Source organism: Sturnus vulgaris, chromosome 24, assembly GCF_052056855.1.
Source record: "Sturnus vulgaris isolate bStuVul1 chromosome 24, bStuVul1.hap1, whole genome shotgun sequence".
NCBI classification, from domain to species: Eukaryota; Metazoa; Chordata; class Aves; order Passeriformes; family Sturnidae; genus Sturnus; species Sturnus vulgaris.
The window spans coordinates 4,438,399-4,453,367 of NC_142266.1; the positions used below are offsets into that span (position 1 = coordinate 4,438,399).

The 14,969-nt window shown below is 45.3% G+C and overlaps 1 protein-coding gene across 1 annotated transcript in view; it reads right to left on the minus strand.

The window, feature by feature from the left end:
• Nucleotides 1–12,862, minus strand: part of AGO3 (argonaute RISC catalytic component 3) — a 33,067-nt gene extending 20,205 nt beyond the window's left edge. Inside the window, exons 1-6 of the mRNA XM_014881284.2 lie at nt 12,669–12,862; nt 6,030–6,201; nt 4,866–4,986; nt 4,120–4,328; nt 2,829–2,965; nt 611–745 (exon numbers count right to left, since the gene is read on the minus strand). Coding sequence (XP_014736770.1) covers nt 611–745; nt 2,829–2,965; nt 4,120–4,328; nt 4,866–4,986; nt 6,030–6,201; nt 12,669–12,687 — 793 coding nt within the window. The 5' untranslated portion in view covers nt 12,688–12,862. The remainder of the gene's footprint in view (nt 1–610; nt 746–2,828; nt 2,966–4,119; nt 4,329–4,865; nt 4,987–6,029; nt 6,202–12,668) is intronic.
• Nucleotides 12,863–14,969: the final 2,107 nt, after the last annotated feature.

A 14,969-nucleotide genomic window follows, 5' to 3' on the forward strand; every position in this document is an offset into this window, starting at 1 on the left:
TCTAATCTTGCATCAAGTGTTTAAGAGCTGAGCTCCTTCAAGGCTTTTCTCTCTGCAAATTACACTGGAATGAAGGATATGGGAAAATACAAACCCAAGTAGCATATATGGAGTGAAACCACTCAAACCAGCAGCTTATGCAATTCCTTTGGAATGGAATTTGGCCTTCAGCTGCAAGTGGTACTTGTTTTTCCACAAGGCAATCAGTTATTAGAATTCACTGTAACAACACTCTTTCAAAGAATCAATGTTAGCCTTGAAATCAATGCTCACTTTGCCACTGCACTGGAACAGCAGGAGCCCACACATAATTCCAGGTGGCCTCAGGGACCCTGGGTTGGAGAGGTTGGCACCAGCCACTCACCTCTGCCCAGGCAATGAACAACACGCTCTCTCTTCCCCTCTAAGCCACTGGGAATGTTTTTCAGCTCCCATTTCTGCAGAGCTTCATTGTTTCTTTCAGGATTAGAGCTACACACATGGATACTACAATTCTCTTGGCAGTTCCAGGCTCTTCTGACACACGTTAACCATGCTTCCAGTTAAAACAATTCCCTTAGAATTACCTTTATTGTGTTACCTGGGACGAAACCAACCCACTTCTACTCACCCTTTATCTCTTTGGTGAATTTTACCCGATGAGAATCAGTCAGAGGTCTTGGTTGTTCATCAATATTATGAATGTCAAGGACTTCACACATAAACTGAATTACAGGTTGTGCTTTGTAGAAGGCAGTGGCAGAAACTAGAAAGAGCAAAATAATATGTATAAAAAATCCAAGTCAAGGTATTGTGAAGCAGTTCATGCATCAGTATTTCTCAGAATTCCACGTAAACCTCAGGCACATTTAGAAACAGAACAGCGAGTTCTGCAACAGTAAAATATCAAAAAGGTAGCAGAAGGTCCACAGTGACACATCTGTCTCCAGTACATTCATCTTGCTACTACCTGGAATTTCAGGGGTTTGAAAGGGCTTTTCCCTAGAGAACATTTATTTCTAGAAAGCTGCAACACCCCAGAGAGACATTCTCTTTCACCTCTGTATGAAGCTGCAGAGACAGGATTAATACCTCTACTGCAGACTTTTGAATATTAAAAGCTAACATAATTCAACACACAATATCATTTTGTCAATTACACAATCTGCTCAATTACTGAAACAATATCTGGTGTAGACATGAGCACTATTTTGACTATGCACAAATTGTGTTGGTGTAGTGGGGAGTGCAGCCCTTGATCTATTCAAATCTCTTACCCACCCCACATGCTAATGACACAATCACTTTAAGGGACAATATACTGGTTTTAAGCAGGAGAGCTGACTTATTCCATACAAGGAAGATCATAAATTACCTTCCTGATAAAGTTATAAGCAACAGAAACAACACCTTTTCCAGGAAGGGTGAGGTGGGATTAGACAGAGCTCAGGCACAAACTGTTCCATACGTTTAAAACTTTAAATGGCAACAACAGAAAATAAATACTCAATAAGCATTTATCAGTTTTCCAGATCTCATGTACCAAACCTACCACACGTCTGTGCTCATACAACCCAACATTCTTCAGACATGTGTCACTTGAGCAGCCTACCAACCTGACATGATGCATCAGCCAACACCTCTGCATGCCTGAGATTGCTCCAGATTTCTGAGTGACCCCAAATCCTCACTGTCCCTACCCTGGCATTGTGTGGGTTGTCTCCCACAGCAATACTTTCATGGAAAGTCTCGTCCAACTAAACAACCGCAAAACCTCCAGTGATGGGATTTGAAGACAATTTCACAGCCTCAAATCAGGGAACAGAACAACAGAATCACCACTTACAAAGGGCTTAAAATTTCTCACTCACAAGAAGGACTGAAAAACTTCTACTCCAAGAGTTATTACTACACTTGCTAATGCTGGTAAGAAAAACTTGCCTCACAAAGTAACAGCACAGCACATCATCAGTTGGTGTAAACTCATCCTCTTCTCCCACCTGAACTGCAGTTCTCTCAGTACCTTGCATATAGATACCACCACTGGTTCTTTGTAGGACAGGCTGAGATTTTTACATTCATTTTTAAACCACAGCTGCCGTGAGAAAGGCAATTTTACAAGAACAAAACGTGTGACTTCAGTCACACGAGAATCACCCACAATTTATGTAAAACAGAACACGTAGACTTGCAAATTTTCAGCAAGACAGCTCAACATCTGCAATATTTTATTATGCCCCAAGACAGATGCTAAGCACAACCTGACTTTGAGTGCTCAGTGTAGAGCAAGACAATTTACCTTGGGTTTATAAAGCATTTCAAAGGCAGTGAGAACTGAATGTGCATCAGAGAAAACCTCAGGCAGCACCTGCACCTCCACCACTGACACTTTTCAATGAGGGTTTAACAACTAAGGAGTCGATTGCTCACAGGACGCAGGAGTCTGACACAGGCACCAGTGATTCTCTGATCCATTCATCTGGGATTCTATACAGTGCTGCAGAGCTTATGCTTTTGCTTAAGAATGCCCATCCCAATCAGCCCTATTCAGAGAAATGTTTGGGTTATGTTTTACAGAGTTTTCTTGGAAGTATTGAGCACCACTCACTGTCTACAGATGCACAGACACAGTGCAGGCAATCTCCCTCTGTCACTGATGCACCAATACTGAAATGAAGTAGGAAAATAAGCCCTGTGCAATTCCTTCTTATGTAGGGATCTTGGTTTTTATATGGCAGCTAAGTTTCAGCTCAAACATGATGACAAATGCAAGGAAAAAAGACTAGAATTTCTAGGTAGCCTTTGCCATACATGTCTGGTCTGAATGTCAGCCCTGAATCTCCACTTACCATCAATGTTGAGCATCATTTTCCACATGGCAGGTCGGACTGACTGATGGAACCCAAACCAGACCTCCCTGCCCCCTCCCAGGGGGTGGTCATAGCCTTCTGGAGCTGAGAAGAAGGAGCGGCCCACAGGGGTGTACCTGGTGAAACAGGTGGCCACACATTTATGTTCTTGCTTTCCAAACATAAAATTCATGTAACAAAGATTATAACACACAGCATTATTATTTTTTGGCATTTTGTGCACCAGCAACCTGTGCCAAGAAGCAAGTATAAACAAAACATCCCAAATGTTTCTGCTCCTACTGCAGTGCTTTTAAATTCAGACGAAAACATATACTATTTTTAGCAATGCACAAACCACTTTCAGTTTTTACAACAAATCAAGAACTAAGTTAACTTACCCTTCCTGATCTTCTGCTTCAAGAAAGTGGAATCCCCACCACAGCAGAGTCTGTACAATAGCCTTGTCTATACTGGCCTGACCCTTAAATACCATTTTTCCTATTTCATAGGGAACTTTTGAATACGAGATACATTGAGAGAAATAAATATTATGGGGGAAAAAAAGCACTAGAGGAAATGATGTTTCTCTCACAGGTAGAAAACAGCTGCTCCTGAGCCTCCACACCTCCTGTTTTATAATGCACAGGCATTAGTACAAAGGTTAACATACTCAGATCCGGGGAAGCTGAGGAACACTGGATTCCACAAATCCTATTTTAGGAGTCAGCTACACGCAGTGAAACCTATCAGAGCAAAGCCATCGTGCTGCCTAAAGCCAATAAACTTCAAAAGTAACTTTCATTGACCAAATCAAGAAAAATTAGTTTTCTCTAAATTTTAGAGTTCTGAGATAAAATAACAAATAGGAGACTTTGTTAGGACAGGTATCTGGTCCCAGCCATGTATTTCAGACATGAGAAGCGTGCACTGGTGACAGTGTATCAATGGATTAAAGAGACTTGTGCTTTTCACAGGCACCACCATCACCTGGCTCAAGCTGAACAGAACCAGGACTGCAGTGTTTCAGGTCACTGGAACCTCTCAGTATTTCAATGAAGGCCTATTATAAATGCCTGCTGTTTCTTGATCTTTTCCAACACACACATCACCTGCTCTGCCTACAGAAACACTTGTACAGGACTGGCTACAAGCTCCCCGTTCAGCTCACCAGCTGTGCTGCAAAGGGGAATGAGCAGTTTCTCTTTTCACCTGTGAAGAAATGGGGATGAAGGTCTCCCAGTGGGGATACTTCAGGTAAAGACAGACTGCAGGAAGACAGTGAACCTACTTCATGGAGGGGAGGTGTCGTAGCACCACATCGACAGCATGAACAGGGTTAGTGCTGATAGGTTTGTCTAGTTCCAGAGGCTCAGGCAAGGTTCTTCCTGTCAAAACTTCATGCAGCAAGTGCCAGCTCACCCGAGAAACAAACTTTATTGACACTTTGAAGGGACGATCTTTTCCACCTTCTCCAGGTAGTGTCACATCCAAATCCACCTGGGCAGGGGAGAAAAGAAAGAAATAAAAAGCAGCTTTTTAATCTGGAGTCTGGTCGCCTTGAGGTTCCACTCCTTCCCATAACTGAGCCAGAGACTCAAAAACTCCAGATATTATAGACAGAGCACATTTGATGAAAGTACATTATCAAATGCATGAAGTGAACTGGGCCCTTACCAAGCAGAAGAGGATAATAACTTTTTGTTCACCTCAAATCATAAAGCAACATATTCTAGAAAAACTCTGTCTTGTTTTTTCAACTCATCGTAAGATCACATGTTACATTCTGTAAAATGAAATGTTTTAATAGATTTTGCTGTAGAAAGCAGCTACTAAATTCTACAGGAAGCTCTGAATGCAACTATTACATGAATATTTAACACACTGGAATTTGCAGGAAATATATCAGAAAGACTTAGTTTTAGCACAGATACTGTAAGATATTTCCAGCTTTTCTGAAATCAACAACATTTAAAGTTAGTTTTTTTCCTTTCCTATGAAGCTGCTACCAATATAACATCTTCCCAGTTATCTTACCCCAGTAGTGGCCACAGGAAGTGGATTGGCTGTATAGAGGCTTCTTTTCCCATCATAAACTGGTCTACGGTCCCCAAATATTGTAACTTTAAAATGCTGCACCATAGAGTCCACCACGTCCCTGGAAAAGGGGATAGTTACATTGAAGATGTTTCTGAAGAAGGATCAGACCCAAGCTGGCTCCCACTTCCTGGTGTTTTGCTGAAGTAGTTGCAATAAACAATACTTGAGTGAATTATAAACACCCACTGCTATTCCAAAAGGTGCTTCACATACTTTAACTAAATAAATAAACACTACAGAATAAAATCAGAATCAATGCAAATGCTCAAATACTGGGAAATATTGGTACTGAAATAATTTCAGAAACTCCTAGAACCAACCAAGGCCTTTGTATCATCTTTATTATGGAAAACAAAGACAGTGTTACCTTGGAAAAAACCCACAAAGTGGTGTTGTGAAAAAGCAGCACAACCCCCAAAGTGGAAGCTCTGCCAGTTCATTGTACTGTCTGCAGCAATGTTTATCTGCTCCTCAATTGATGGGAGTTTTGAATTCTGCCTATACTGGTTATAAACATGAGATGCTCTAATAAAAAAGGCTTGACGTTAAATCCTTAATAACCTGAGTTTCTACAAAATCATGTAAAAGCCTGATCCAATTTGGACACAATTATAAATTCGCCTCCCTTGCTTTATTATAAATTGATGGCAATAAAGGTTAACCTGACACAAGCACTGAAATGACACTTGAAATACCATCATGAAATTTTCAGCTTACACAAAAATGCTTCTTGATGCGAGTAGTAGATAAAGAGAGACTTTTGTAACAGCCCTAACTGTAACAGGCCTTTGAGATCTGAATTCTTTGGGAGGTCTTGATGTTTCAGTGGCACAGAATGGAAACACTTTCCTTCAGCACGTGCAAACCAAGCTTCCTGCATAGCAGCAGCTTCCAGGCACCACGTCCTGACCAGGCAATATTAACCCAAAGCACTTCAGGAAGATGATAAATATTGACTTCCTCTTCAAGCTGAATGAGCAGCAGCACTTTCACCTCCCAGCTGGGAGGTGGGGAAAAGGAAAGAAATTTTCCCTTTCACAGCTCTTGATGCTACTCAGCATTCCCAATGGTATATTTTACAAGACAAATGTATCTTCTCACCTGTTCACCCTCCGAGGACACTTATCTGGTTTGATATCCACCTCATAGAGGTAGACATCAATCTTTGGGATTTCAACTTGGAAGCAGTTGGCCAGCAGTTTAATGGGTTTGCCCATGGTGCCATAGCCGGGACGTCTGGGCACCATGAGCAGGGGCTGTGCCCCCACGGGTCCTGCAAAGGAAAAATCCCACAGATTAGGAGAAAAGCACAACAGATGATCCCCTGAACCAGCTCCCAGGACAACCAAGTGGGCAGAGCCAGCACACTCGAGGAAAGGAAATCAGCTGTCTCCAACAGCATGCTGGCCATGAAATTCCAAACAAATGCTTGCTCGTTATTAATTCTTAAGCCTACACCTACATCTAGACTGTTCTCTTACTCATAAGCTTCAGTGATCAGCATGAATAAAATCAGCAGGTTTTGTTTAGGAGATTTCCTAAAAAAAAACAAAACCAACCAATAATCCAAAACACAAAAAAAACCCTTTAAACAAAAACCACCCAAAAAAATAACACTAAGTTTTACAAGTCTTTTCTGAACACCCTGGTAATAACTAAGTGGCTGCAGAGTACAAAATTACAGAAGTAGCTCTGGACTGATACACAGGATTTGAGATAAACTCTTCATTTCAGTGCCTATATCAGCTTAGTCTTGGAAGACAGATTATTCTTGAACTTTGCTGGCTGAAAATGGATGAAGAGTAAGACCATTATCTCTCATCTAACTGCCCCCATAAAGCCAATTTGCCAGAAGAGTAAAGTCTCAGATTAAGACAGGATTGTAAAACTCTTGCTTACTTGTAGGCTAGAGAAGAATACCCAGAACTGCTCAGAGAAGCATACAAATCAGCACTGAGATGGGTATTTTGAAAAGCAGCTAAAATATCTGCCCAGATTTGTTCAATTCTCATCTATTTAATTTGCTTCACATCATTTAGGTGAGAACCCTCCACTTAAGATTTGCATTACTCATGCCTTACAAACCAAACACACTAGTAAATATAGCCCATTTCCCAGAATTTCTATTGGTATTTCCACTTAAAAATACCTCTTTCCGGTTAAGAAACAACAACAAACCCAAAATGCTCAGTAGTCTGAGTTTTAAAAAGTTACTCATGGTACAAATGTCCTGATTTACAGAGCATTTGAGCGAGGTAGTGCAAAGTTCTCCCCTCTCCTCCTACTCAGTGATGCAGGCAGCAATTCCAGCCCACTCATTTTCATAGCGGAGTTAAAATGTCAAGTGCTGGGAAAAAATGTTTTTTATTTTCCTTTTGATTAATCTCCATAATTTCTGTAAAAAAACCTGCATTATCTTGAAGGAAATCATGTCCTGAGAACAGGTGAACATCAAAGCCAAGTTCGTCTGTAACATTTGTCTGGCTCTACCCAGAAAACTACTGAAAAATTCTGAGTGGGGCTGGCTTGGAGCCACGAGATAAAACAAAACAGAAACCAAGAAGCATCATTTAAAACCCGCTCACAGACTCTGCTTATGCAAAACTTGTTCCAAGCATCTGCTCTCTTCAACTTTTCCTTCATTTTAATACTCTCACATGGGTAAAAGCAGCTCTAGAATTTACTCCAGCTATATTTGCAGAATATAAGCATAAGCAAAAAGAAGTTACTACTAAACATTTGAGCGGTATAAACAAGTCAACAGTTCATACTAATATTCTGAAGACATACACACAATAGTTTACATTTCGTTCCTATCTGCAGGAAAGACTAACAAAGCTGGTGAAATAAAGATAACACTGAAAAGGTTCTTTTAGTCTGGTCAGCCTTGTGTATCCTGCTCACTCAGGAAGAAGTTAGAACCCAAATTTGGCTAACAGGAATTAAGTGAATCAGAAGTGCAGGTCTACACATTGTTCAGGTGTAATTTAAAAAAAAAAAAATCAGTTATTTTGCTATTATTGTGTGAATCATATGCTCCCGTGGACAAATTAATTTAAAAACATGAGTATGCCAGTACTGCCCAAATACAGGAGCACCCACTCAGAAGACCCTGCTTTCAAGAGACACTGACTTGCCAGATTCTGTTGTGAAAGTCTTGTGTCAGTGGCTTCAAAGCTGTGACTCAAACCTCAATAAAACACAAATAACCAGCGACGCTCTGGGGATGGTTCCGCCACGGATCTATCGGTGACTCACCCAACCTCATGCCTAAGTCCTGTGTCAAGCCCATAGAAATAAACACAAACCAAAAAAATTCAAAGTACTATTATTCTACAGAGTACAGGATGCCCGAGTGGCATCAAGTCCTTTAACCATTGCAAAAACAAAGCAGGTCAAGGCACAAAAACCTTTCTCAAAGCAGCAGCACTGTGAGGCCTCCTCCACAGGGGATGGAGCAGCTCCTTAGTGCTTCCAGAGAGTTCTGCACTGCTCAGCTGCCCACAGGTTTGAGAGGAGAAACCAATATACTCTGCCATTACAGCACCAGGTACACACATACCACAGAACCATGCAATGGTTTGGGTTGGAAGGCACCTTAAAGATCAACTCATTCCCACCCCCTGCCTTGGGCAAGGACACCTTCCACTATCCCAAGCTGCTCCAAGCCCTGTCCAACCTGGCCTTTCAGGGATGGGGCAGCCACAGGTTGTCTGGGAAACCTGTGTCAGGGCCTCTCCACCCTCACAGCAATGAACTTTTTCCAAATATCCCATCTAAGCCAGCCCTCTGGCAGTGGGAAGCCATTCCCCCATCACTCCAGACCTTGTAAATAGTCCCTCTCCATCTTTCTTGTAGGCTCCCTTCAGATACATGCCTAGGATGGTCTTAAAAATCCCAGGAAAACCCCCAAACCAAGTCTGTTTAGTGTGCTGGAGCAGAGCTCAATTCATAAAACCAGCTCAGCAAAGTCCCCAGCAGTAAAACTCAACTGATTCATAACAATGAACACACAAACAGGAACAAAAACTGGAGTCTCAGACAGATTCTTGGAAGGCTTTTGTGCAGCAAGGGAGCACATCTCAAGACCATGGAATGGTTTGACTTGGAAGGGACCTTAAAGCTCCCCTAGTTCCACTGTGGGAGTCCCTCTAAGGGCTCCAACGAGCTCTGAGTGACAATCTTTTCTTCCACGGAAGTATCGATGCTCCAACCAAGCTGAAACACAGCTGAAAGGGACAGCGATTCCTCAGCAGCCCAGCCAGCACACGGACATGTCTGGCCTGCATCCAAACATTGGCTGCACCTACCTAGCAACCAGAGAAGCCCTGTCGGAATAAAGCCTGAACACAACGAGCAGGAGCTCAGAAACCTGCAAATGCTTCCAACACACCATTGTACGAAAAACTGCAGCTTCTGGCACACGCGGTGTTTTTACAGAATGAAGAAAAACCCTGATCTCCAGCAGGATGCTAATAGGAAATGCAGATTTCCTTACAGAAAGGGCCATCCCCACCAAGAAAAAAATTATCCTCTTTCCCACTGTGGCTTCAGCATTATAAAGCCAAGCGGTATTAACAGAGCTAACTTAGTAGTTTTATTTTTGTTTGTACAGCAGTTCTAAATCCAATTGAATGGGTGCTGAAACAGCCCAAAACACATCATCAAGACCTGAGCAGGTAAATACAACTTACTCTGGCTCAGGAACACGAGGCAGATTTGTGGAACCGATCCCAGCCTCAGGCTGGAGCTGCACTGGGGAGAGCTAGAGTTCTCCATGGAGGGGGAAAAATAAAAGATTCCCTTTCACAGGGCCCCTGGCTTCAGAGGCCCAGCCTGTAGAGCTCTAAGAAAATCTTATCACTAGCAAAAAATAACCTAATTCTGGATTAAAAAAAATACATAGAGAAGATTTGATTCAAATGTTGGTTTCAATGATCGAGCTCCATCTGCCAGAAATCATGAATTGCCTCATTTCTGTCACTCGGCCTTGCTGGGTGGCATTACATTATTTATGAGTAATGCAATCCATGTTTTCTAAACATTCCTCCTTGCAATTTAGGGTTTGTTTTTTTTCAAGGTTTCAGATACTAAGTCATGTTCAAACTCATCAAAAGCTAACATTTTGATGCCATGCTCTGTGACTCTGTGCCAAATACTGGTGTGGTAATTCATTCTGGCCTAATGGACTTAAAGAAAACACACTAAAGTGTTTCAGGAGAATTTAAAAGACAATCAATGATTCTGAACCATTTAAAAAATCTAAATACAAAAAGCTTTAAGCCCAAAAAAGCAGCTTATATGCACATAGTGAAGTTAATACCCAATTGCTCTGGGAGAAGAGAATGTGCCAGCCCACACAAACCCTGCAAGAGTTTTCCCTGGAAGGTATTTCCACAGACCAAAATCAGGAAGGTAAAAATTAGCTCAAGAAATACTCTCGGACACCTTCACCCCAGAGGAAATAAAGCTCTGAGGATGAAACAGTTCATACTGTGAGTCAAACAACTTCCACAGCAACTCCAGAGGAAATCTGCCACTGTATCTCACACTAGAATAACTTTTGAAGGCAACTATGAATCACTCCCTTCTCTGCTCTACCACACCCACAAAAACGGGACTTATAATGGGCCTCCCAAATCACTACTCTGAATCAGAGAGGGAAAAGCCTCTCAGGAACTTCTCTGCCCAAAGTCTGTATGGAAAATAAACAGAACATTAAGGATGCCTGTGGTGCTTCATTAAAAACTGAAATTAAAAAAACCCAGTTTAATACTTTTAACACAGAAAGCTGCGAGCTTTCAAAGAACAATGTAGGATATGGAAATGAAGACAATCAGCACTGATCCGACTTGGTTACACCACAGAACATCCCCTGTTGGCTGAACCTCCCTGCCTTTTGGAAGTTTACTGAACATTCTCCTGGTGGAAGTACAGTAATGCCTGACCTGTGCCGAGAGCAGCTTTTCCTTCACTTTTCCCACCAAACATTTTATTGCTGGTCCTCAGTTTCGTTTCACCACAACCCACGCCCCGATCAGCCACCTTCACATCCTGCTCCTACTTCCATGCTCAAATTCCGTGGACCAGGAGAGCCATAATTACCAGATTCCTTAGCCTAAGCCTCCCAAACAAACAGGACATCACCTACAGCACTGCATCACCTAAGATGTCCTGGCACATGCTTCCACACTTTACTTCAGAGATACTCACACACCAATCTTTGTTCCCCTCTCTACTTATTTTATCACGTTTTCCCTTCATGCACAGAAAACAAAGCACATCTCAGTATTTTTCACGACAGAGCTTTAATCCTCATTTGTTCCACCAAGGATGATTTGTGTCTTCCTGTTCCAACAGCCCAAAACCTGGAACGTGAACACTGTATTTAACACTTCTCTCATCAAAGAGCAGACATAGAACCATCCATCGTGCTGGACACCAACTGAGCCCACAAGGAACACTGCAGTAGCTTTGCAAAAACCCAACATATTGCAGCCTAACAACAGGTAAATTCACTCCAAAGGAAAACGAAACCATTTACAGGTTCTTCTTGCAAATCTGCTTATCAGGAGACAACTACAATTGCATCCGGTTAGAGTTTATTTAACAACGTGTAAGAGAGCATCACATGATTTCCACTAGATTGTTAAAATCCTGCATCTTAAAATCTTCTCAACCCACCACAACCTCAAGCCAGGCAACAGCTGATGTAGGGAGTTTTTCCAGCCAAATCCATCATTGTCTTTAAATCGCCAAGTATGTTAGAAAAGGATCTTCATATGGAGATGGGAAGGCATGTTTTGTGTTGACACCTTCGGTCTCAGTCTTGTATTTTCACCACCTGTGGTACCTATTCAAGTGATAGACATGGAACTCCAGGTGGCTTTGGACATTCCCTTTGCCATAGAGGTACAGCCAGGGAACTGCCAATTAAACGCTGCCCAACCCTGAACCCTCCTCCACTGTTCTGCCAGATTTGGAATAAATTATCTTGAAAAACTGAATCAGAACTTCCTTCTCCAACCCTCAAAATCCATTTAAACCACTAAGTTGATAAATACTGAGCATGTGCTTTCCCGGCAAAAGGACCAAATGGCCAAAATGTGAAGATTTTAATAGAATCACAGAACGATTTGGGTCGGAAAATACCTTAAAGCCCATCCCATTCCACCTCCTGCCATGGGCAGGGACACCTTCCACTATCCCAGGTTGTTCCAAGCTCGGTCCAGCCTGGCCTTGAGCACTACCCAGAGATGGGGCAGCCACAGCTTCTCTGGTCAATAATCACCTCGGAATGATTATTGTTAAGCAGCACACCCAAAGGCACAGGAATTAGCCCTAAAACTCAGTGTGCTGACACACAGGGGCCAAATCCCCGGTGTGTGCCCGGCAGGAGCTGCTCGAGGGAGCGCTGCCCGGTCCCGCCGGGCTCTGCGGGTCCGTCCCTCGGGCACCGGCACGGCGCGGGTTACGCAAGCCCGGCACACCGGTTATGAAATACCGACAATTTCTCCTCCACCTCCGGCACGGGAAGCAGGGCACGGAGAGGCTCGGCCCCGGCTCTGCCCGGGACCGGAGCCCTGCCCGCGGGGCTCAGCTCCTCCCGCCCGATCCCCCACGGGATGGACTCGGCTCGGCCGCTGTCCCGCGGCACCGCGGAGGGCACCGGGAGTTGGGGGGAACGGCGCGGGGAACCCGTTCCCCGACCCCACCGGGCCCCGCCGGGCCCGCGCTCACCTGCGCTGCCGATTTCCATTCATGGAGCTGGGGCGCAGCCGCTCGGGGCTGCGGCGGCCGGCGCGGGGCTGCGCTGGGCGGCGGTTCCTCCGCCGCGTTCCCGACTGGGCCGCTCCCGGCGCTGCTCCCGGTACCGCACCCGGAATTCCCGGCGCTCCCGGTGCCGCTCCCGGCGGTCCCGGCCCCTCACGCGGCGGCGGAGGCGGAAGTGGCGTGGCCGCCCCGCAGCCCCGGCTCGCGCGGCCGCTCCCGCTCCGCCGCGCGCGCGCCCCGCACGCCGGAAATCCCGCCCGCGCTTCCCCTGCCCCCGCGCGCGCCCCTTCCTTTCCGGGGGAACGGGAAGCGGCGCCGGAAGCGGGCGGGGCGCGAGCCGGCGCGGTTGCCACGGCAACAGCGGGGCGGGGTGGGGGGGGGGAGAGGCGGGAAAGGCGGCGGGAGCCGGCGGGGCCCTCAGGGCCGGGGGAGCGCGGGGGGAGCCCCGCAGGCACCGGCGGCTGCTCTGGAGCGGCAAGGACGGGGCTGGAACAGCGATACCGCCCGCGGGGTCCGCCTGCGCCGGGAAAGCACAATATGAGCCCATCGGGAGTCAGAGCGGAGGCACCGGGGGGTTATTCCCGACCCCGCGGTGTTGTGGTGTTTCAGTACAACGCATTATGTCTGCGGCGTTTTCTCCCTGCCGCAGCAGCCGCCGTGTGCGGCGGCTTCGAGGGCTTCCAACCCGGTCCCCAATGAACTCAGCTGATTTCTTAATCCTCGCTAAACCGGCCAGAAGAACCCCCGCGCCCTGGCCCCGGTGACGCCCGAGAGTTCCCATGCGCGGGAGATGAACACGCTGGGTGGGAGCGCCGGGAGCGGCCGGCACGTCCCGCACGCTGCCCCCGCCCTGGGCTGCGGGACCTGCGACACGCGGAATCCCCGGCTGCGATAGCGCTGGGCAGCCAGAGCAGGGTCGGGCCCTGAACGGGCTCCCCAGAAAATGGTCACGGCCCCGACCCCGCCAGAACTCAGGGAGCGTTTGGACAACGCCCTCAGCACAGGGTGGGATTGTTGTGGTGTCTGTGCAGGGCAGGCATTGGACTGGATGATCCTTGTGTATCCCTTCCAATTTAGGGATATTCCATGATTCATGATTCGATGATTCACTGTATCAACATTTCTGTTCTCATTTTTTGTGACTTTTTAGCAATGGACCACTTGGTTACGGATTTGTTACACGAATAGGCACCAAACAAGCAGAGGGATGAAAGGGGCACACGGGGAAGAGAGGAAGAGATTTGAATGTGATAGACACAACAGGCTCAGTGCTGGGTCAGGCAATGACACCTTTATTTCCTCTGCCCTCAAAAGATCATTTCTTAGTAAGAAAGTATATTGGGACTTGTCCAAGTGGGTTTGAACCTTCTACTAATTGTGAAGAAACAACGTCATTTTTTCTGGTAGTGAGAGGGGCCCTTCCCCTGGGAAACAACTGAGAAGGTAGTGAAGAACTGGAATTTTGGGCCAACAGAAGTTAAAGATCCATAATCCAAATTTCAGAGTCATTATTAAGAATTACCAGCCTGAAGATTGCCAACTGAATTAGTCTTTAAAAACATAAATTTAGTTTTCAGGTAAGTGACACAGTAAGCATTTTAAACCCATGCAAATTAAAGGTAACCTACTAGAATATTTCCTTAACTGAAATTGGGAGTGGGAAATGTGATCTCCAAGATGAAGCAGATAGGTGGGAGAGTGGCATCTCTGCAAACACACATCCCTCAGGGGCAGCACATCTGGTCCCACAGCTCGGGTACTGTAATCAGCACCAGGGCCGGGGCTCAAATGCCAATCTAACACTTGAAACCAGTTTTCTGACCTGTTTTCCAGGACTCCAGACCCAGCTGCACAAGGCACGATTTGCTGTTGTACCTCTCACAGAAAAAGCCCCTTTAAAACTGCTTAAGATTCTGTTATGTAGTAGGAATAATTTAAAATAGGTGATAGAACTCACAAAGCAGGTGGATGTGTGCAGGACTTGTACAGGTGCCCAGTTCGGGACAGAACTTTCTGGTGCTGCAGTTAGGTAAATTAACTGACGAGTGCCTGCATGCCATTAGCAAGCACTTCCTTAAAATTCCTTGGCATTATTCAAAAACCCAGTTACAGCTCAACTGCTAAATCATTCATGGGCTTAAGGTCGCCCCTGCACCTTTGTAAGGTAAAACAAAGAACTCCTCCAATAAACATCTCCAAGGATGGCAAACAACCTCCAGTTCTGGACCCTAAAATTCAACCACAAGCTGCTGGCATTGGAGAAGACTA